Source organism: Balaenoptera borealis (assembly GCF_965194805.1).
Source record: "Balaenoptera borealis genome assembly, chromosome: 10".
In the NCBI taxonomy this organism is placed as follows: domain Eukaryota; kingdom Metazoa; phylum Chordata; class Mammalia; order Artiodactyla; family Balaenopteridae; genus Balaenoptera; species Balaenoptera borealis.
The window spans coordinates 3,236,515-3,261,392 of NC_138874.1; the positions used below are offsets into that span (position 1 = coordinate 3,236,515).

The window sequence follows — 24,878 nt, forward strand, 5'->3', positions numbered from 1 at the left end:
TAGGACTTTACTAATGGAATTTGCATGATCATCGCCGGACACTAAGCCCCCTCATCACTTCTGTGAATAACCTGTTATGCCTCTATGCTTTGCATCTGTGGCACCCATGTGTCCTATGAGGCGTCTAGGATAACTGCTGGGTCTTCAGGAACTCTCAGTATGGTGTCATCAATGTCGTTAACCACTGTGATTTCCTGTAGGTTGGCAAGATGGTCAGAGTTCTTGCAGACTAAATGTTGGAACACGGCCAGAGTGTAGAGGTGATCCTGAGGCAAGACGCTGAAGGCGTTACAGCATCCTTACTAGGTAAAGCAGACTGTGTCTGGTGTTTCTGTTTTTTAGGATTCAGCATTTGCACAGCCAGTGGTTGCCTAGTGGGTTTCAGGGGCTGAAACAGCTTGTTCTGGTGAGCAGACCATGACCGGCATGACAGGCAGAAGTCCCTTCCCCACCTGATTAAACATATGACAATAGACTGCTGTTCTTCAAGATCCATTTTCTTTCTGCACAAAGGAGGACTCACCATCCCTGCATGTCTCAGGTCTTTCATGCTGTCATTAATCCCTGCCCTTCCTTCAGGGATGTTATATTACTTTGATTACAATTTTGACCACAAGGAAACAAAGCTCAAAGGGCTTCCACTTGGCTGTTCCTACCGAGGTAACCCCTATCTCATGCTTCAGTGGGTTTTTTTCTTAGGAATATCTCTAGCAACTCTGTACTCGAGAACTGAGGAACTAACCACAGCGTGGGTTTGAGGTGCCACTGGGCTTCATGGGAAGTAGATTGGGTCAAAACTTCACTTATAACTTGACCCCCAGAAACCTCCATCCTGACTGTTAGACTGCAGTGTTATATGCCCAGTAATTCCTAAGAGGCCTGGGTATTTTCCTTCCCCCAGTGTCCATGTCTGCTAAACAGCCACAGAGTCCTTTGAAGAAGGCTGGATAGAAGATTCATGAACTGTGTTTATGATGTTACTGAAGATATATAAAAGACACATATCATTTGTTAATGTCATTCATCACTTTAAAGTTGACCTTAAAAATATAGTAAGATAGAAGCATTAAATCTGAAATACTCAATTCCCAATTATTGGTGTGAATGGACTGGCATTTCCATTTATCTTGGCCAGTCTTCTTTTCAGGTGGTTCTTGACATGAGATCTACCTTCACTGTAGCCTAGAAGAGGTTGGAAAGTATAGACGTAATTCTTACTTCCAAACAGGTTGGTGGCCGTAATCTTCTGGGGAGGTGGTGCTTTCCATTCTTAGCAAGTGAATAAGAAACCAAGAGTAAAGAAGATGGAAAACTACTGCACTGTCCTATGATTAATTCTTTTGAGTTGCATCTGCACAATGTTGATTTATTATTTCTTTTGACTCATGATCAGCATACTCAAGCCTTAGATTTGAGATGCAGTATTTCATGTGGCTAATAACAGGGCCAGACAACCTGGCTATGAACACCAGTAGCCGAGTGACCTTAGACAAGTCATTTAATGTCTCTAACCCTGTTTTTTCATCTACATAATGGAGGAAACAGTACATGCCTTAGAGGCTTGTTATATGGATGTAATCGAATATTTGTAACATAGAGCGACCATTCAATAATATTAGCCAGTATATATTTAAAAGCTTATACAATTTTTAATTATAGAAACAGAGAGTAAGTAATGCCAAATGTAAACGCTTTTAACTTCCATATTGGATTATCTGTGCTGCTGATTTCCTTAAGAGTTCGTTTATCTGGCATGTATTTCTTTAAGACCTACTATGAGCAAGGTTCCATGCTGATTTTTACATGATGTGCTAACCTTGACCTCAGGTGGCTAGTTGGCCATTGTTATAGGACACAGAGTAGTGGGGAGCTTTGTTGGTAAAACGCTGGGCACATAAAAGTTGTTCCTTTTCTCCCCCCATCTGGGTTCCCTCCTATCCTGACTTGCTCAATGCACTAAGATTTAGCCTATGTAAAATCATCAAACACTACATTAGTATTATTTAATAGAAATATAATGTAAGCCACAAATGTCATATATATAATTTTAAATTTTCTAGTAACTACATAAAGAAGTAAAGTGAATGAGATGAAATTAACTTTAATAATATATTTTATTTAGTCTGCCATATCTAGAATAACACGATCTCACCATGTAATAAATATATAGAACTGTTGATGAGATATTTTAATCCCTTTTTTCATGCTAAGTCTTTGGAGTTCAGTGTGTATTTTACATTTCACATCTATTCACACCACCTTTCAAGTGCCGAATCTCTACATGTGTTGGCGAGTGGCAACTTATAGTGGACAGAGCAAGGCTAGACTGTGTTACTATATTCTAAAACTTAGCCATGAATTCTTCAGTAAACAGCTTTGGACTATTCTCAGATCCCCACCTTGAAGGAGAAATACAGAAAGAGAAAGAATGAATTGAAGTTATGTAAAGTGCATTTTCAATATGTGCTTTTTATAAAGCTTATTCATGGTAAACGTAAAAAAAGAGTTTGTGGATCAAAGATCGTGTCGGCTATTTGCAGAAATACAAGTAGCAGTTAAGAATTGTTAGGCAAGATCTAAATTGTGGAAACTTAAAGGAAGGTTATATCTTTAGTTGTTATTCGTTGGGAAGAAAATCAACAGCTATTTAGTGATGTTGAAAGGAAGCTGGTTGAAATAGCAGTTTTAAAAAAATGAGTATGATAAATTACCCATAATAGTCAATGAGAAATTACAGTGTTTTTTCCTTTCTGATTGGGGGTACCACTGTCTTTTTTTCTTTGTACTAGTTATATGGTCTACAGTGGAATAAAGTCAGATGTGTAGAGATTAAGGCACTCTCTTCTTTCGTGCCATCTGTTGCTAGAATTTTTTCATGCTTCATGCCACAGTCATCTGTGACTTGTCTTTCATATGGTTGATGACCCAAGTCAACGTGCCACCTGAAACTTTAAAAAAAGCCTCTATCAATAACTTAATTTATGATAAATCATGTACACCATGCTTATGTGATGACATTACATAGAGAAGAAGCATAAACATTTTATTTATTAGGCCTTTGCATTTTTGGATCACAATCAACAAGGATTTACATGAGATTAATATCATTATTTTGCCTGAACTTTTTATTAGAGAAAATTTCATATATATGCAAAATTAGAAGAAGATGATGAAGCTTGATATAACCTTTAGTCAAACTTCAACAATTATTAACTTATGGCTAATTTCCTTTTCATCTATAGCTGTGTCCCCAGTTACCTCAAGGTATAATTCCAGAATCATAGGCAATTCATCAGTAATTTTAGTATCTTCAATAAAATACATTGCACCTAAAATTTAATAATTTTAATATCATCAAACAGTCAATGTCCATGTTTCCGCAGTTTCCTTTTTTAATATAGTAAGCTCGTTTGAATCAGGATATAGTATGTACCTATTGCATTTGATTGATAGGCTTCCTTCTCTTCTTTTTTTCCCATCTTGTAATATTGTTGAGAGAACTAGGTAATTTGTTCTGTAAGTTTCTTACAGTCTAGATTTTGCTGATTGCATCCCTGTGATGTTGCTTCTCATATGGCTCTATCCCCTGTGTTTTTTGTAAAATGATAATTAGATCAAAAGTTTTTTTTTTTTTTTTTTTTACCAGATTCAGGTTTGCTTGTTTGTTTTGGTGAAAATATTTCCTAGATGCTGTTGTGTTCTTTTATGTGGAAGCACATAATCTGTGGCTATCTCTCTTTTCATAGTGGTAACATTTTAAAAAAAATTAATTAATTAATTTATTTATTTATTTTTGGCTGCATTGGTTCTTCATTGCTGTGCGCAGGCTTTCTCTAGTTGCAGTGAGCGGGGGCTACTCTTCATGGTGGTGCGCGGGCTTCTTATTGCGGTGGCTTCTGTTGTTGCAGAGCGTGAGCTCTAGGTGAGTGGGCTTCAGTAGTCATGGCGTGTGGGCTCAGTAGTTGTGGCTTGAGGGCTCTAGAGCGCAGGCTCAGTAGTTGTGGTGCATGGGCTTGTGGGATCTTCCCGGACCAGGGATCGAACTCGTGTCCCCTGCATTGGCAGGCGGATTCTTAACCACTGCGCCACCAGGGAAGTCCCCATGGTGTTAACGTTGATGCGCCTGTTCATGTGTCAGCAGCCTGAACCATCCAGCCATTAGAAAGTTCTCCACTTTTCAACAAATAGTTTTAGCAACCACTCATGATCATTGCTTTGATCCATCATTTCACGAGGGATTGCATAATAGTGATATTCTAATTCTGTAATTTCTTCTTGATTTACTAGCTGGAATATTTCCACAGAGAGAAACATTGATTTATCAACAATTTGGCTAATCTGAGGTGCAGTTTGTATAGCAAAGACAGGATTCATATTTGATTCTTTTCCTTTATTTAGTAGTTTTCAGAATGAGTTGACCCCTAAAGTATCCTCCAAAGGTAAATAATGTTCTTTTTTAGTATTGGAATTCATGGATTTAAACATATTTGATGTATTTCAAACCATTCTATATATTACTCTTTTTGATGCCCCACTTCTGACTAGTGGAAGCCTCTTGAAGTTGGCTTTGAGTCCTTTTAACTTGCCTCCAGTGGACTTTGATAGCTTCTTTGCTTTCTGGAATGCCAAGATATTCTAGGCTCATCTTACATTTCTCTGTCCCAGATCTTGAATCAGCCATTTCTCCAAGGAGTCCTGGTTTCTTTAAGTGAATAAATTGTATTTAGAGAACATACCTGGGCACCTCAGGTTTTAAGCTTAAGAAATTTTCAATCTGGAGCCTGTATTAGTTAGGAAAACTCCAGTGAAAGTAGCCCCAGTCTCAGTGGCTTAGTGAAATCCAAGTTTATCTTTGCCTCGTGCATTGGCAGGCAGTCCTCTAGGCAGTGATTTATGGACCCCAGATCCTTTTATCCTGTAACTCCAACAACCTGTAGTGCCTCAGAATTGTCTTCTTTTAGCTGAGAAATGCAAAAAGGAAAAGTGGAGGCACCTACTTTTTAACTACTTTGGCCTGGAAGTGATACACATCATTTCTATTCTCATTCTATTAGTGAGAACTAGTCATATGGACCTGTCTCAAAGCAACATGGCAGTAAAGGCAGTCCCTGGCCGGGGAACCCTACACTGTGACAGAGCACACATCTTCATTGAATGTCAGGCTGTCTCCGCCAGAAACCAGCACTTTGCCATCGAAAATCATGGGCTCTACCCAACTTCCTCCAAAGAGACAATCCAAAGTCTCAGTCAGTTACTGCATCCAGCTGAAGTACAGGCACACCTCGTTTTATTGTGCTTTGCTTTACTGCGCTTCCCATATAATGCATTTTTTTTACAAATTGAAGGCTTGTGGCAATGGTGCATCAAGCAAGTCTGCTGGTACCATTTTCCCAGTAGCATTTGCTCACTTCATGTCTCTGTGTCACGTTTTGGTAATTCTTGCAATATTTCAGACTTTTTCATTATTATTATATTTATTCTGGTGATCTGTGATCAGTGATCTTTGATGTTACTATTGTAATTGTTTTCGGCTGCCATGAACCACGCCCATATAAGACAGTGGACTTAATCGATAAATGTTGTATGTGTTCTGACTGTTCCACCAACCAGCTGTTTGCTCTCCTCAGTCAACCAAGAAAGGGCTCGTGTGCCCACAGTGCAGAAGGCCAAACTCTGACAGCAGGTGTTTGCAGCAAAGTAAGGGTTTATTTGCAGGGGGCCAAGCACGGAGAATGGGCAGCTCATGCTCAAAAGACCCGAACTCCCCCGATGGCTTTAAGCAAGGGTTTTTAAAGACAGTGTTGGGGAGAGAACTGTAGGATGTGTGATTAGCTCATGGATTGTCTTCTGATTGGTTGGTGGTGATCAAGAATGTCAGTTATCAAGCTTCTGATTCCAGCCAGTCTGAGGTCTGTGTGTTTGTGGTCAGCAGGTAGGCACCATCCTACGCCTGGGTTGTGGTGGGGGCCATCTTAGTTTCTACAGAGCAACTCAAAGATACGCATCACATTGTTATCTCTTTCCCTTCAGGAGGGGCTGGCAGGCCTGTGACTCTATTTTCCTAATCATTCATTGCTTGAGCCTGCTCTTCGGAACTCGGGGAAGGCCTTGGAGATTAAAGCCTTTTTTTTTTTTTTTTCTATAAACAAGAAATAGGGGACCCAGAAGGGCTTTTGTACCCAGGAAGGCCCAGCAGGCTCTTGCTTTGTTTTAATCCCCCCCTTTCTTTGATACTCCTCAGTCCTGAGGGGAACAGGGGCAGGACAAGAAAGGGAATAAAGTTTTGGATCCAAGATTAATCACACACTCAGTAAGGGAACTCTGTTTTAGGTGGACTCAGTTTCAGTAGGGCCCCTCCCTATTCCCTGAGACACAACAATATTGAAATTAGACTAATGAATAAGCCTGTAGTGGCCTGTACATGTTCAAGTGAAAGGAAGAGTCAACTGAGGCTGCAAACTTCACTGCTGTCTTATTTTAAGAAATGACCACAGCCCCCCACCCTTCAGCAACCACCACCCTGACCAATCAGCAGCCATCAACATCGGGGCAAGACCCTCCCCCCACCAGCCAAAAGATTCTGACTCGCTGAAGGCCCAGATGATGGCTGGTACTTTTTAGCAATGAAGTATTTTTCATTAAGGTAGGTACACTGTTTTATTAGCCATAATGCTATTACACACTTAATAGACTACAGTATAATGTAAATATAACTTCTAGATGCACCAGGAAACCAAAAAATGTGTGTGATTCACTCTATTGTGATACTCGCTTTATTGCAATGCTCTGGAACCGAACTGCAGTGTCTCTGAGGGGTGTCTGTAGAGCATCTTCCCGCACCCCAAATCAATATATGGTGGAACATAGACAGGACAACCCCAATAAACACTCCCATTTGGAAAAGATAAGAAGGATGTAGAGCACAGGTTGATGGCCTGTAGAAATTTTGGAAACTCTTGTGTACACATTATGAGGTCTTCCTGCACTGGCATTGGATGAAATTCCTTGATTAGACTTGAATTCTACTCTCAATTGCTGCAAGCAATTTCTTGTCCACTACTTTCTATGGCTCTTTCCTCCACTTTCTGGAAGATTTGTCCTTATCCATTTTCACACCTATCCACATTTGAAGGTTATTGAAGACTATGCCATCCCTAGGAGCTATATGTTTTTTGCAGTCGGCTTCCTATTCTTGCGAGTTGGAAGGTAACTTTGGAGATTGAAAGGGTTATTTTTTTTAAGGCTCAAACTCTGTTTTTTTAAAAAAAATTTTATTGAAGTATAGTTGATTTACAATGTTGTATTAGTTTCAGGTGTACAGCAAAGTGATTCAGATTATCTGTCTATCTATCTATCTATCTATCTATCTATCTATCTATCTATCTAACATCTATCTATTCTTTTTCAGATTCTTTTCCCTTACCTAAGTCTTTTTTAAAAGAGGCTCTGATTTCTTTAGCATATGATTCTTTCAAAACCTTGGTAGGGTCATGATCTGTAGGTCGTTCCATGCGCCAGTAACCTCACCCAAAGATCTGTCAAGGTATGACTGTCCCATATTCTTTTCTTTGCTTCCTCGATTCTTTGGCTCTATCTCTCATTTGAAATTGGCGGTTGAGAGGCCAGCTGTAATCGTCAGGAGAGGACCACGTTCTTTTTTTTTTTTTTTTTTTTTATAGCTACTTTATTTATTTATTTTATTTTATTTTTGGCTGTGTTGGGTCTTCGGTTCATGCGAGGGCTTTCTCTAGTTGAGGCAAGTGGGGGCCACTCTTCATCGCGGTGCGGGGACCGCTCTTCATCGCGGTGCGCGGGCCTCTCACTATCGCGGCCTCTCTTGTTGCGGGGCACAGGCTCCAGACGCGCAGGCTCAGCAGTTGTGGCACACGGGCCCAGTTGCTCCGCGGCATGTGGGATCTTCCCAGACCAGGGCTCGAACCCGTGTCCCCTGCATTAGCAGGCAGATTCTCAACCACTGCGCCACCAGGGAAGCCCAGGACCACGTTCTTAATCTGATCTTTACCCCAAGGCTGAATCCCAACGGGCCCTTGGCCTTAAAGCTTTTCTCAGTCTTCTGTCCTACTGTTTAGGGTCCTCAGCGTTTCAATCCTTGCAAGTTCCCACATTTCTGGGGTTTCTCTATCCCATTTTTTTTCTCATAAATTTTACCTAAGCTCATCTCTTTCTTCCAAAACCTTGCTGGATGCTGCCAATAACAACCAACATATGCAAAACATACAGTCACAGCAAGCTCGCCGTCTGCCTTTCAAGTCACCACAGGTGGGACTTACCAAGTGTTGCGCCACCGTGCACACCGGGAATCGCCAGGTTTCCAGCCTCCAGCGTCACTTTCCTTGCTGCCTGCTGCCTGACTGCCAATTTTAGATTTTTGTTATGGCAGCACCTTGCTTGAAGGTACTAATTTCTGTATGTGCTGGGGTAATGCTAGCTGCTGTAATAGAGACTGTCACCAAATTAGAGAATCTGGGAACTAAAAAAGGACTTCGGAGACCTTGTAGTACAACCACCTCCTCGTTTTAGGAATCAGGAACCAAGACAAGAAGCAGTGGGGCTTGCCCAGAGGCACGCAGTGCTCTGGAGCCGTACGCTTAGCAGCTGGACAGGGCCTTGGTGCTCCATCTTTGCCCCTTCAGCCCTTAGCGCAGCCTGGCGCCTGCTGCAGGCTTAATGGATATCTCCAGCTGAACTGGGAGCGTGTGCTCTGGCTCTATTACAGCGTCACTGAGGCTCAGACAGAAAGAGAGGAAGGAAGGAAAATTCAGGAAACAGAACTTCAACAAAAATACCTCAAGAAAGGTATAGGTTAGAAGACCTGTGTGCTTTTGTACATTTTCATGCTTTTAATCTCAATCACAATGCTAAAGACATTTTTTTTTTAAATTTATTTATTTTATTATTTATTTTATTTTTGGCTGCGTTGGGTCTTCATTGTTGCGCGCGGGCTATTTTTCTCTAGTTGCGACGAGCGGGGGCTACTCTTCGTTGCGGTGCGCGGGCTTCTCTTGTTGTGGAGCATGGGCTCGAGGCGTGCGGGCCTCAGTAGTTGTGGCACTTGGACTCAGTAGTTGTGGCGCACGGGCTTAGTTGCTCCGCAGCGTGTGGGATCTTCCCGGACCAGGGATCGAACCCGTGTCCCCTGCATTGGCAGGCGGGTTCTCAACCACTGCGCCACCAGGGAAGCCCGCTAAGGACATTTTGATGACATCATTTTGAGATAGCTTTTTGATATAGTCTTAATAATAAGCCATTTAATATTTAGCTTAAAAACATTACCAAATAATTGACCCAGTGTATGTCCCCTTAGCTCTTGTTCCCACTCTTCCTTTCACCATCTCTGACCTTCATTTTGGGTGGAAGGTTGGTCATACTTGGGGTGAGATGGGCCAAGGTTAAGGAAAGGGATGGTTTGGGGGAACAAAAACTACTATCGTTCTATTTTGATGCGGAATGGGAAGTGGCCTGCTGAGATTGCTGTATCAAAGCCCTCTCCCACACCATATCAAAATGTAAAGAGATAGGACTGCAGACTGTAGATGGCATGACACTTTCTGTGTAGGGCAATGCCTGACGTGCCACAGGGCTCCACAGTTCTGTCGTTTGTTAATCCAGGTGGTATTTATGAAGCACCTGTTCTGTACCAGACCCTGTGCTGGCACTTAATATATATACACAATGTGATACAAGTGCTGTTCCAGGAGCTTACAGACAATGTAATTTATTAAATTTCAAAATCTTGTACTAGACCATAATATTGGGCATAACATTTTCAAAGGTGATAAAAGTTTGCATGGACATAGATGTCACCCTCTTGAATATTCTGTCTTCTCCCACATAGGTAGAGAAGACAAACTTGCAGTCAGTTTTTTAAGGAATTTTTTTGCCCTTCAAGCCTGAAAAAGGCCTGCTCAGACAGGATAGGCCAGACTCCCTGTGGAGAGGTTGTGTCCACTTATTTGAGAGTATTTGCAGTTTTTGGATAAGCATATCTTTGGTTTTTAAGTCAAATTCGGTGTAGAAGTTGAATTTGTTTTTGTGGACTTTTTTTTTACGAATGTGCTACAAGCGTTGATTAATAAAGAGTGTGTACTGAGGTTAATTGTTTGGAGTGCTTTCTTTATAACTTTGTAGGATGTTGTAGTGAATCATCCCAGAGAATAAATAAATTCTCATGCAGAATCATTCTATAAAGATTAATTATGTCAAGCTAACCTTGTTTTATGTGGAAACTTCCTTGTTCTTTTAAAAACTCTTTTATAGAGGGGGTTAGGAAGGAGCAGAATGTGAACATGTTGATTATTGCAATGTTGGGTTTGAGTTAACTAAAAATGGCACGCCAAAAAGTGGTTTGTGTCTGCTGGTTGTCATCTGAATAGGACTATTTAGAAACTGATTTAGATATCAGTTGAGGTTTTCTCATCACTTATTCATTTCTCGTTTTGATTTAAGAGTAGAGGCTATGTGTTTTCCAGTCCTCTGATTCTTAGGCCTAGAACTAAATTCGTCTTCACTGGTTATCTCGATAAACTTGAGGACAGTCACAAAATTAAAATCCACAAAATAAGAAATAAAAGTGGTTAGTAAACATGAAGAGATTCAACTTTTCCATCAATTGAAGAAATGCAAATTAAAACCTAGCATAATAATATTTTTCTCTTGTCAATTTGATAAATATTACAAAAGATTGATGCTAACCTATGTTGGTGAAGGTGTAAGTAAACACACATCTTTATACGTGGTTGAGGAATATTTTGATTGATAACAGATGATAAACTCTAGAGGAATGTCATTCTTCCTTATCCTCATGTGATTTTCTTTACTTTTTAATTTTTATTTTTTTATTGAAGTATAGTTGATTTACAGTGTTGTGTTAATTACTGCTGTACAGCAAAGTGATTCAGTTATACATATATATGTATATGTGTGTGTGTGTGTGTATATATATTCTTTTTTAAAATATTCTTTTCCATTATGGTTTATCATAGGTTACTGAATATAGTTCTCTGTGCTATACAGTAGGACCTTGTTGTTTATCCCTTGTACATATAAAAGCTTACATCTGCTCACCCCAACCTCCCACTCCAGCCCTCCCCCAACCCCCTGCCTCTTGGTGACCATCAGTCTGTTCTCTATGTCCGTGATTCTGTTTCTGTTTCACAGATAGGTTCGTTTGTGTCATCTTTTAGATTCCACGTATAAGTGATATCATATGGCATTTGTCTTTCTCTTTCTGACTTACTTCTCTTAGTATGATAATCTCTAGTTGCACCCATGTTGCTGCAAATGGCATTATTTCTTTCTTTTTTATGGCTGAGTAGAATTCCAGTGTATATGTGTACCACTGATGTGATTTTCTGAATAAAAATCTTACCATGTCTTAAACGTATAAACCATTAAATTAGAGGCACATTTTTTGTGTCAAAAGCATCAGTATTAAAAATAATCTGAGGATGATTGTAAAAGGATGGACATTGCCCTGGAATCCCTCACTTGAAGGGGAATTTGTGTTCTCACTTATTTGGTTGGAGGAATATAGGTCAAGGACCATGAGAGATCCAGAGTACTGTGTGGCAATTGATATAAACTTATTTTAAAATTAAGGATATTACCTTAATTTTGTAATTCTTACTTCCACTTAATCTGAGGATTCATCATGACATGATGAGAACATCATTGGCTGGAGCCAATGATGGCTTTAATCCACTGTCGTCTTTGACCATGGGGCTAAATGAGGCAACATCCTGGTTTCACAGGTATGTGGGTAGAGGTGAGGCAGGAAGCTCTTCCAGCAGCTGTCATGACTTTCATTCCACAACTCTCCACTTCCATAACCAATTCCTCTTTCATTGTAGTTTCTCCTTTATTTTTTAATTTTTGCTGCTGGAAAAATCCCTCAAGCTCATTCCTTCTCCTGTTCCTAAACAAATGATTTCAGGCAATTGTGCCAGCAATTATTAAGCAGAACAAAATAACAGGTAGGAGGTATGCAGAAATACTCATCACTAAATCATGATGGCTTGAGTCAAGGTAGTATTAACCTTAGTATAAAATTTTAAGATACTCTGAGATATGGCTTAAGATAAGGTTTTTTAAAATCTGATTTTTTTCTAATTCCTTTTATTTTTGTAGGTGAAAGAATAAAGGTCTCAATATTACTAAGCTGGTTGGGATGTGGAGAGGTGAGAAGCTGCTATTTTGGGTGAACATTTGATGAAAAAGGATGCCGGCAGAGCTGTGTCTAGCCCTCTTCTGCATGGCTTTTCTACAACAATTAAAGAAAGCCCAGCAGAACCACTAACTCCATGCATTTGGGTGTGGACCCAAACATAAGCATCCATACTTCTTCATCATTTTAATATTAATGCTGCTGGAGATTATCTTTTACAAAGCAAGGGAATGTCTTTAGAATCTGTCACCATGGTTCTTTTAAAATCATTTAGCGTCTCTATTGTTATTAAGTAAAACACATGGATTTAGGGAAGATCAAAGCAATGACTCATCAGTCCATCACCTCACAAAAGGATGTATATCTGGCATCTAAATATCACCGAGCTTCAAAAGAGATGGTTAGCCTAGTGAAAGAAAATTACCCTGCTCAGAAAATCATACCGATGAAAATGCAAAGGTTCAGGACAGACAATAAACAAAAAACAAAACCACCCCTTTACAGGCTATAACTCTTGAACGTTCTGTCTCTCCCTGTTTTACTAATCCACTTTGATTATATCATTATATATTTAATGGGCACATAGCTGAATAATGGGGAAAGAAAGAACATCCAGGACAAAACGGGAAAATCCTGCTCTGGATCTGCCCGAAGCCTTCCAATGGTTTGTCAAAAGTGGAACTACCATATCAAAACTGTCGTTTCACGGGTAATGTTGCTTAGAGCAAAGCTAGGTTTAAAAAAATTTTTTAACAATGTATTAATGAGTAGTACAGATGGCCACTGACTATGGCAGAAATCACAATATTTGAAATGGGTATTTGAAAATGGGCTGAAAATTGAGATTCAATTCATCATCTCATTCTGCTTCCCCACATGCCCACACCTACCTGAATTTGCAGTTGCTCTAAGCAGATGTACAGGTGTCACCATGTGTCATTGTTCACTATGAAGACTCAAGAAGACTGGAAGTTTGAGTACCTAGCCCATGTTTCTTCAGATGTTTTCACTCAGATATAGCAAGACATTGTATAAAACATAATGGCTTTGATACATACAATTACACTATGATACTTTTCATATTCATTAGTGTAGGGATGGCCCAACATTCACACAAAATAGGGCGAGGTAAATACCAGAACCCCATAGTGAGGGTTCTGTGAGATGCACCCAATGAACCCTAGTTATGTTTTTTAAAAATTTTGTTTATTTATCTATTTATTTTCAGCTTAAAGTACATGCATAGGGACTTCCCTGGTGGTCCACTGGGTGGGTAAGACTCTGCGCTTCCACTGCAGGGGACCCGGGTTCGATCCCTGGTTGGGGAACTAAGATCCTGCTTGCTGCACGGAGTGGCCAAAAGAAATAAATAAATAAAATATCTTAAAAAAAACAGTACATGCATAACTATTGAGGACAAGTTTGCTTACTGCTGAATATTTTCTCAAGCCTTGCTGTGGGTTCATTTCACCCTCTCTGAGAAATACTTGTATAGTGAAAAGAAAGCCCTTAGGAGGAAGAGTCAGTACAACTGCCTCTGCTCACACTTCTGCTATTAACTGGCCAGGTAACCCCAGGGAAGACCTGTCAGGGCTGCAGGTGGCTCTGAAGATTCCCCTGTTTCCAGAAAAGAGCTAATCTGCCTGTAGTTTTGTCCTTATCATTACAAGTATTTGAAACATTAAGGACTAATGAATGGTATTAAGGTAATGCTATCAGTAAGATTTAGCAACCAGCTAGCTTGCCAACTAGCCGTGTAACTTACAGTAAGTACATGATGTCCAGCCTTAAAAATAAAACTAGTCTATTCATATAGGCATTTCTGCTGAACTTAAATGGAAAGGTTTTTTTTAACTTTTAATTTGACCTACTTTAATTTTAGCCAAGAAATTAAATTCAGTGTATTTCCAAGCGAATTTTATTCAGAACATAGCTTAAAATTTTTTACTTCCTGATAATCCCATTCCTGTTAGTTCTCCTATGGTAAGCCACTTTCGTTTTAAAAATAGATCTGTTCTACGAGACTTAACTTGGCCCTGGTGTTGTCCTCTTATGCGAGTTATTTAATTTAAAAATAGAACTGTCTCAGTAGATCTGTATCAACTAGTTGACGAGATCGTTTCTATCTGGAATAAACTCTAATTAGGCAGTCGGGTCTGTGGAGTCATGTTTGGGAGCATTATAATCCAGTTATATTTTCCTCCTTGGTGACCTGACAGAAGGCTTTTGTGTCCAAGTTGATGATTTCAGTGCATTTAACTTATAAGTTTTTCCTTAGGCTAAATTTAAGTTCCTCAAGGGCTGGGGGAGTTTTATAATTTGGAGGAAAAAGAGATTATCCTCGGAAAGTCGTTAACATTTAACATGTTTGTAACAAGTAATCACCACTAGACTCTTTTTAGATCAATCAAATGACTCTTTAACCCAGAACAATTTTAATTAAAATGCATTTGTACATTTTGGGTGTGTTAAATACAATCACTGTTTCTGTGAATACTTATTTCTAAAGGGTACAAAACACCATTAAACAGCAATAAGGAATAATTTTTCTATTTATTGAGTTTAAGTTGTTTTAATTTTTCAACCTTTAAACAAAATTTGTTTGTCTGATTTTACAAAAAAAAGTCTTATATTGTTAGAAATTAACTTAACTGTTGATTTTGTGATGTTTTAAGGCCTTAATTCTAACAAGAAACCTTTTGCCTTACAGACTTTTAGAGATGTAGTTATTTGTTCCTTCCAAAAAGTCTGGAACTTAAGTTACAGAAAATGAACGTAAAACATGTTATATATCACATACTTTTATTATTAAATATTAAATATAGCTTAATATATTTTGTTACTTAAGTATATAATTTGATATATTTTATAATTAATTTTCAAAACTGGGCTATCAGACCTGATTATACAATATCACATCTTGAAATATTGTTCAATCAGATTTATGAGTTCATCATCAGTAAGGATAATTCCTTCCTCAAATGATCTTTTGTAGGATTGGGCCATATGATCCTATCATTAAAAGTCCTGTTTTTTTCCCAACTAACCAGCAGAGAGCACTTTAGCTTGTAATATGAGCATTGTATATATAAGTGAATACAGTCAAGATGATGCTTTATCAAAGAAATGGGCAGACAGTCATCTTTACTCATAGCCTCATTCTTTCCTGTCAATTCCAGTTTGTTTCATCAATTTCCTAAATTTTTCATTAATTTAAGCATACTTTCTTAGTTTAAAAAAGTTATTATAATGACATTTTCCCCAAACACATTCTTGCATTATTTACTTGGTCAGAAAATTTCATGTTAGTTGTGTTTTGTATATTTTATAATCTTAATTAGTTTGTAAATTTTTACATGAATGGACTAAATTTAGTCTCAATTTCTGTACACTTTTTTTTTTTTTTTTAAATAGGCTCCTACTCTGTGGAGACTCAGTAAATAGTTGTTGACTAAGACTTCCCTGGGGAGGTGATTCAACTCAGTAATTGTTTAGACACTAGGAATCAAAATGTCAGAATTCTACTCTAAATGGATACACTATCCTTGTTGCTTGACTAGTGAAGAATGCAGAGATTTAGATAGTCTGCCTTCAGTACTCTTGCTTGCATCCTTTAGCTTAGCGGTCCCCAACCTTTTTGGCACCAGGTACCAGTTTCGTGGAAGACAATTTTTCCACGGACCGGGGCGGAGGGTGGTGGTGGTGAGGGGGATGGTTGAGGCAGTAATGGAGCGATGGGAAGCAGCAGACGAAGCTTCGCTTGCTTGCGTGCGGCTCACCTCCTGCTGTGCGGCCTGGTTCCTAAGGGCTCCCCGGGGGTTGGAGACCCCTGCTTTAGCTTACACAGAATTTGTATAAAGCACCTATCTCACCTTTGTCCCTCCAAAGGGCCGCAACTAACAAACCCAGGCTTATCCTATTGTAGTAAATGAAGGATCAAGACAGTAAATGTACAGCCAGTTCCCCTGATTTCCCTGTGTTTTGTACATGGGCAAGGGAAGAATCATAGAAGAAGTTGAAAGGTTTATTCTGCCACGTCATGATTTTCTACTTTTCATTGCTTAACAAGAGGAATGTTGAGAAATAGAGCAGAAAGTAGGAACTGTGGGTAGGTAGCAGTTCCAAGTCAGCAGAAACAGGTTCGATCCCTGAGGCCATTCAGACTTCTGGCCACACCAGACTTACTGAGATGTAAGTAATTAAATAATATGGAACCTCACAGTGGAAAAGTGGCTCAAGCAGCTAACCCACAGTTGGTAAAATCCATATCGCTCTTTGCAGGGCCATTCACACCCCTGTTCCCGGCGTGCTGGGACATGGGGACCCATCTCAAGCTTCCCTCATGCTCAGCTCTTTCTGGGGGACTGATGGTTTGAGGTGTAAGGGATGGAATATTAATTGCATATATACACAAACCCCTTTTGTATGATAGGTAAAGAATGGGGGATATTTTAGCATCAACATCTGTCCTTTTGGTTCAATATTTTAGCATCATTTCCTCAAACCAGAGCTAAATCCTCCCCCACACACCACTGAAAAGTAGCCCTTGGGACATATTTTCCCCTGTGATTTATATTAATTTTAAGCCACTTACTCCCAAATACTAAAAATGTTAATATTAATTTGAATCCAAGTTTGAGTGAGGAAGTAATATGATTTATTACTAGCTTCTGGGCCCCTAAGGATGGGCTGGCCCTGCTTTCCATTTTCTTCTCCCCTAGCCACTCGTCCCTGTCTCCCTACCCTGCACCTGTGTCTGCTATATGCTCAACGAGGTCCATCGCAATCTTAGCAGCTGCCCACGGAAGCTGGTAAAACCTGGTTCCTTCCTGAATCAGAATGTATCTGACGCTCTCCAAGAGAGCTTAAATGACACCTTCTGGTAGGAATCCGGCTATGTTTAAATGGATGGAAGGCCTGCGGAGGGAGTTTCCACCTAGGCGTGAAGCCCCCCAGATACTGAGAAAACATCCCGAAGCCTCGGGCTTGGGATGGCGTGCGGCACGGCATGTGTAATGTGTAACCACGGCCAAGAAGCACAGAACGTTTGCTCTTAGTATTTCCTGAACATTCTGGAAGACTTCTAGTTGGTTGGTTGGTATATTCATGGGAGGAGACCAATGATTAGATGTGAACAGTGGCCAATTGGGGATGGGGCTTTCTGTAATTAGCCCTTCGTTAGGAATCTTCAGTGGAAGATTGGCAATTTGCCCATCTTTTGGCTTATCGCATAAAACAAGTAATCATGGAGAAGTGTAACCTGTGGTTTTTCTAGTAGTAGTAGGTCTCTTTTATTGTTTGAATCACTGAGTGTTTTTTAAGAACCAGTAACCCGATCTTTTATCACTCCGGGGACCCGCCTCCTCTGCTCTGCCCGATGCATTCAACACATGTGTTCTCCTGGGAGGCCCGGCAGTACCAGAGCAATTTACATTCGGCTTCCCAGCCTGCGAGGAGCAGCAAATCAGCCTCTGGGAAGGCTTCGGAGACTTGTCAGCAGTCTGTAGCTTATTTCTGTGTGTGTGAGGGGGTGTGTGTGTGCGTCTCTCTCTGTTTCTGTCTCTCAACATTTACAGGCTGGAATCACTGTGGAGGAATAAGCAACAGAGTCTTGTCAGGATTTTATCTCAGGGTAATGATTAGTTAAAAAATGAAAGGCAGAGATACTGATTTTCGTTAGAGGAAGAATTGACTGTTTGATGTAGAGAACCCCCAGTTTCTTCCTGAGGAAAGCTGAACAGGGCGACTGCAGCCCGCGGCTCTCTGACAGCAGCAGGGGCTGGGTTTCAGCAGCGGCTGCTGGCCTGGGGAGCACCCGTAAATGGACTTGGGGCTCAATGCTGTGACTCTTTGTCGTGGCTTTGGATGTGGGAATACCGGCGGTGATCTCCCGTCTTTTATAAACTCACCTGATTTAAAGGAAAGATGAGTGAAGAACCAAAGGAGAAAAATGCAAAACCTGCTCACAGGAAAAGGAAAGGGAAAAAGGTAAGAAATGAATAAGCAACATGTTCTCTTGTATTGTTCTCTGGCTCCAGGGAAGGGAGTAATCTTTAGGCTGGATTTTAAGAGATGGGATTTTAAGAAGCTGCTAGAATCAGAATGCTTTTGTTTTCCTGGTCTATTAATGGGTGTGTTCTGTGTTGGGGAAAAGCATCACAACTGAGGATACATTGCTAAAATATTTCAACAGTTAAATACAGTCATCTAGATTTCACTGAAGTGGTGTGTTTTTCATAGTGATATTCAGGATTATTAAGTAAACACATGTCCTAATTATGTGGGTGGGTGGGGTTTTTTTCCCTTTAAATTTTCCAGAATGCTTGTTAATCAACAGGGTACAATTACTAATGAATATTGCTATGGTATAGATGTTTAGCTTTAACACATATTTTAAGCAAACTGAGGGAAACCTGTGGTTATACTTTAAAATTGCAGCAGGGAGGTGAACTCCATTTTAATTATTTATCAGCTTATGGCTGACAAATCTCAGATTTGTCGTCGACTCTGCAGTGGTACAGCCGTGTGCCTAATTTGTCCATTATAATTTATAAAATCAATTTTGTTTGACACATAAATTGAAGAATCTTTGAAATAGCAATAGGTGATTATTGTAAACCTGTAGATTCATTTTGGTTTTCTTGCATGTGTATATCTTGAAATGTTCTCCTAACTTTTTCATACATTTTGAAATGGGTGAAAGAGGTAATTCCCTAGGCCTGACATTTGCTTTTGATCCATTGTGGTTTATAAACTGGCTTCCATAGGGCGTGCCACCAGTGGAAAAGACAGTTGTATATCTGTAACAAAGAAAAACAAATCCTTAAAATAGGATTCTAGTTCATAGTTGTTTAAGGAGAATTTGGATGCTATTTTTTTAAATCCATACTCAAAATCTTCAGATGTTATATTTTAATCATTAGCACTGTTATATATAATTGTGATTCTGTAAATGCTTCCTTGACCCGGTGTAATGTATGCTCAGCCAGTGGACACATAGAGCATGGTTGGTTAGAGTAGAGAAGATAAACATTTCAACTACTCATTGAATTGTCAGGCATTAAAATTTTTTTTCATAATCTCTTTATTATTTATGAAGAGGTTCATTCGAATACAGTGTTCTTAAAAGAGCTACTCTGTCAGCAGACTACCCTGAGGACGCGTTCATGAACATGCCAACATTCTAGGGCAGTGGTTCGACATCCTGCAGATGGGGAAGCTGTCCAGGCTGACTTGAAGTCAGCCCTGAGTCCTTGTGCATTGTCTCCGCGGGGACTGATGAGTTTGCAAAGGTGCTCTTCTGATTTCCCAAGGGAGCAGGTCACAGCTGCCCAGCACATACAATTTGTTTAACGCGTGGCAGAGTGGTGCTGGTCTCCAGGAAAGGTGTCAGCTCTGCTCATGTTTATGAGATACGGCCTTAAGTGTCTGACAGGCCCCGCCATGACTCTGAACACAGGGTGTCAAGGGAAGCCAGACAGACATCATGAGGCCTGGCAGTGCAGCCCAGATTAAAGTGAGCAGTGGCTGGGTCAGTTGTAAATCATTGAGCTTTTATGTGGAATCCTTTAACATGGGCATTTTTTTTTTTCTCTCTTCCTTGAAATTTTTCCACCCATGTTCCATTTCTCTTCCTATCAGGTTATCCTACTCAGAGCACAATATCAAGTCAGTTGCTTTGAGCCCTTCCACACTCTGCCAGCTGCTGCCAGCTGCTGCCAGGATCCTCTTTACGAAAACCTTCAACCTCACACTCTGCCCCACGACCTTCCAATCCCCCTCCCAGCTGCTCAGTGAAGTCCAAATTCCTTGACCGTGGAGCTTGAGGCCCTTCACAATCTAACCTGCACCCACATCCTGGGCTTTTTTCCCCTTCACCATTGACTTCATACATATCTGATTCCATCCAAACCGGAGTTCCTACCGGTCCTTGAATGAATCCATTTCTTCTGATGCTTGTCAGAAGCATCAGAAGAAATGCATGGAGAAAACATTATGCATGGAGAAAACATTTCTATGCCGGCCCCTTGATGAAATCCTACCCATCCTGGCAGGTCCAACCCAGATCTCACCCTCTTCTTGAAATCTGTCAATTCACCCTAGTTAGAAGTCAGTCGGTCTTATGGACTGACACAGCACCAGGTCCTTTCAGGACAGCTGACACATTCTACTTCTTTTTCAAGTTATCATGTACCTGCTCTGTTCCCTTCATCACATTGAACCCACTGATATTTGCCTCACAAGGCACTCAGCATGCTTGTATGCAGTTGACACTTAATAAATGTCTCATTGAGCTGTCTTTACCATTTGCTGACCAGAGTTCACCAAGAATTTTCAGTGTGAGAGCAGATGCATATTAGATAGGAGATATCTTTTAAATGAATAGGCCTTTTCTTCTCATATTTTCTGGATAAAGGATGCAACATTTTTTGTCCTTAAATAAACACACACATGCGTGTGTGTGTGTGTGTGTGTGTGAGAGAGAGAATTCCATTTCCTCCTAAACCAAATATTTCTCAAGGTCTCTGGGTGTTTCAGATGACCTACACTGCAACACTGGTGGGTGTGGTCAAATGAAAGCCTTTCAGGTGGGAAATATATGGAACCTGCCAGATTTTTTGGCAGCAAGCTCCCCAAGCATTTAAAATTTTTTCTAGTTATTTATGGAGTTATTTTCATATAAAGTTTAGTGTGGAATCCTTTTCGTATAGGAATATATCTCAAAATGGCCTTAAAAATTATGTGTTTGTGTTGAGTGTTTTCAAAGCAGATTACACGTTTAGGGCATTTGGGTATAACGTCTCTCATGAGACATGTTTAATATTGGAGTCAGCAAGATAAATGTGATGGAATCATTGTATTATTCCTTTGTTAGCGCATAATATTTTGGATTTTGCTCAGAGATATAAGGATTGAAATTGATGTTAGGAAATGTTTTTTCTAGTAATTTCTGTATTTAGTTTTGGAATGTGAAGAGGATGTGTGTGTGTGTGTCTGTATGTTTCCCCATCCCATAGCTGTTTCTCTCTCTTTATGCTGGTTACAGGAGAAGCATTTACTGCAAGTAAGGGGACCTGAGTTCTAATCTAGTCCTGCTTCTAACTTAGTATCTTGTCTGGATAAAACAATCAAACTCTTTATTTATAAAATAGGGTTCATATACCTGGCATAGCTGTCATGGATATTATGAAAGTAAAATAAAAATAGTAAGACTGTATTTTCCAAAGAGGTTTTAAAATGATAACATCTAAATTCAAAGTGGCTATCATTGTGGAATTTCAAACTTGCTGTAGAGTGGCTGATTCTATAGTAGAAATGACAAATGAGGACATATTGTCCCATCTGATATTATACTGCCAGAGATGCTTAGTTTAACTAGCCACCAAAGAGTAAGTGTAAAAGTGGCATGTAATGATTTTATTTATTTACCATCTGCATTAGCCAGCTCAGGCTGCCATAACAAAATGCCATAGACTGGGTGGCTTAAGCAACAGAAATTTATTCTCTAACAGTTCTGCAGAGTGGGAGTCCGAGATCCAACGCCAGCATGATTGGGTTCTGGTGAGGGCTCTTCCTGGCTTGTAGATGGCTGCCTTCTTGCTCACATAGCCTTTCCTTGGTGTGTGCAAGTGAAGGTCTCTCCCTGCTTCTTCTTATAAGGCCACCACTCCTGTTGGATTAGGCCTCACCCTTATGACCTCATTTAAACTTAATTACCCCCTAAAAGCCCTGTCTCCAAATATAGTCACGTTGGAGATTAGGGCTTCAGCATGTGAATTAGGGGCATGGGGGAGATGCAATTCCAATCCATAGGAACATCCAAAGAAGGTTCCCAAGAAGTCTAGGTTCCCAACTTAAATATGCTTAATAAAAAATGTGACAGTGATTGAAGCTCTTTCAAGTAATTTAGTTATTCAGCAGATGCTATATGGTAGAAAGCCTGAGACTCATTCCTGGACTGGAGCCAACTATAGTATACCAATCCCTGCAGAAAGTATAGGGTACCAAATAAAGGTGAGTTCAGGTTCCACTGGTGGCAGAAAGGAGGGAGTGGTGAATCCATTTGAGGATGAAATCAGGAAAAGATAGATAGAGGAAGCCATGCTTGAATTGATGTTTATAAGATATCTTTTTTTCCAGTGTTCCCCACAGGGTCAGAGGCTTCCAGATAGAGAGTGTGGGATAAAAGAGAAAGATTTGAAGTAACCGGGTATACTTAGGGATGTAAACATTAGTACAGTGATGTGTTTTAGCAAGATATGGGAATGGAGAAAAAGGCAAGGACCATCTCAAGGAATTTAAGCTAAAGACCTCTTTTTTTTTTTTGTCCTGGTATTTAACAAAAGACTTTAAGCAGCTGAATTATCAAAGTAAGATTTGCTTCTTAGAAAAGCATCCCTAGTATTTGGTAGAAATGCTAGGTCTGTTTTTACACCGTCATTCCATCTAGTAGGAATATATGTCATTATGTCATATAGTTTCATTGCCAATGATTACTGTGGAATTGGTCCTTTGAGTGTTACATTCAGTGATTTTTTTTCAGTGTTAGATTGAAGAAAAATACTTATTTAGACCCTACTAGGTAATGAGTGCAATGAGTTTGCTTGTTTTCTAGGGTACTTCAGTAAACGGATTTTCATCATTTTAGTTCAGTTGCCTTTTTCATCTTCAGAATCCAAAATAACTTGCTCTATGTAAATTTGTTTTTATAGTTTTTTTTTTCTTCTGAGGGTGGACATCACAATGTTCTCTCTTTCTCTTTTCTGTCACATCCTTGCCTTATGTGTGACAGCTGTACTTGTTTCTTCTGTGATGTAGCTTAAATTATCTAAATGTGTACTCATTTTTTGAGGGACAGTCAAGGGAATGTTCATTTCTGATTTTCATTCAGTATTCCTAATGCTTCTGGATTTTCATTGTTAAATTTTTCTTTGATTCCAGGGTCTCTAATGAGGGTGCCTTCAATACCTGATTCCCTCTTTAAAGTGATGGTGTGCTGTCATACCAAGAGCATATGGCAGTTGTGTTGACCTGTAATTTTTATTTGTGTATTTGGGCATTGTTCAATTGCTCACAACTGCTCTACAAGTAGATATCCCCTCGAAGTCTTTTATTGGTGATTGGCATGAACTATTTAAGTTATGGTTCACTGAGCATGATAATGTGTCCAATGCAGTGTAACTTCTGAGCGGCTAATGACACGCTCCCCCTCAAGTGGCTTTTATATCTTTTACCATTTCACTATATGCATCTACATCAAATGTTTTTTCTCTCAATCTTTTATAGTTAGAAATTCTCAGCCACTGCACCACCAGGGAAGCCCCTTTTATTCTCTTAATAGTCTTCCTCTCAGTTGTTAATCCTTCTATCACAAATGCTATCAACTTTATAGTTGATAGGCACTTCCAATGTTTAAATGTCTATGAAGCAGACATTTTGACTCTTCCGATAATACATTTGTAATGGTATTTTCTTGAACTTATTAGCATTGGAATTTGCTCCTTTTAGTGCACAGATTTCCATGTTATCTTTGTCCAAGGTTTTTGTGCATTTGGAACTTTCTTTTTGTAGGGAGAGATTGAATGGATTCAGAGAACCTGGGAAATAACTTCTTGATTTCAGAATTTCATGAAATAATAGACTTTCTTTATAATACCACCTTTAAAAAATCAACTGTAGTGAGGTAGGTTTACCTGGAGATTTTTTTTCAAACTTTTTGTTAAAGCTTGGTATAAATTTCTTTTATGTATAGCAGCAGCCTTGGGGCCTGGGCTTGGAGCATGGCTTTTAAAACAAGGGACTGATATTCCACAGGTTTATAATCTCTTCCCCATAATTTCAAAATCCAAAACAAAAACCTAAAAATTTCTTCCTAACTTCTTTGGCGGCAAAATCTGACCTAACCTGAACTCATTTGGCAACAAAACCTGTACTGACCTTATGTGAAGCTATTTATAGTCTTTATTTATCCTCCTTAGCGTGAATATGCGTATGTTTTGCTGCAGAAGTAGAAATTCTTTGTTTATGGGTTTCTGTCCCACGATGCTGCTGGGGTTGTCCATAGTATTGATATATACCTTTCTGAAATCTGAAAAGTTCTGAATTCCAAAGTGTTTCTGGCTGCAAGGAGTCCAGATATGTAAATCTGTACAGACTTCTGAGCTGGGACTAGGGGTGAGCCAGTAGGACTAAAGGTTAGTTAGGAGTGAAGGGGAGGGGGCTTTTTTGTCCTTAATAAATTCCAGATAGAATGGAGCTCTGCAATGCCGGGCATTGTATCAAAGGTCCCTAATGCAGTTTTCAGTCTTGTAGGAAAAATTATTTCCAGGAGCATTGTAACAGATACTGGCTTGCTTGGTAATAAATCTGAACATTTGGACAGGGGGGTTTGAAGATGTTTATAAAGCCTGGTTTTCTTTTTCTTTCTTGCTTGCTTGCTTGCTTGTAGTGAATTGTGGCTTGTCAATTAGAAGGAAAAAGAAAAGGTCTTAATGTATTGTTTATATTGTTTAGGAAATTCTTAATTTTTTGTTGTTCATGACCATTTGATGAGGTCATAAAAAATAACTCCAGTATATATTTTCTGAAAGAAAAGAATCTAGACTTTGGGGAAAATATTGTTTGAATTGTTGTGCCTGCTCGCCAAGAAAATACTGTTAATCATATGAAGGATAATTAATTTCCCACAATGAGC

The 24,878-nt window shown here is 39.6% G+C and overlaps 1 protein-coding gene across 7 annotated transcripts in view; it reads left to right on the plus strand.

Moving 5' to 3' along the window:
• The window catches only part of ANK3 (ankyrin 3), a 562,075-nt gene that overhangs the window by 147,789 nt on the left and 389,408 nt on the right, over positions 1-24,878 (plus strand). For 3 of the 7 annotated variants that reach the window (XM_082407430.1, XM_082407431.1, XM_082407423.1), the window contains exon 2: positions 201-306. The exons of 3 other annotated variants lie outside the window; for them this stretch is intronic. In XM_082407430.1, the coding sequence (XP_082263556.1) occupies positions 234-306 (73 nt within the window). In that variant the 5' untranslated portion in view covers positions 201-233. Of the gene's footprint in view, positions 1-200; positions 307-17,273; positions 18,173-24,878 lie in introns of those variants that run through there. One more of the 7 variants, XM_082407429.1, reaches the window with a different exon arrangement.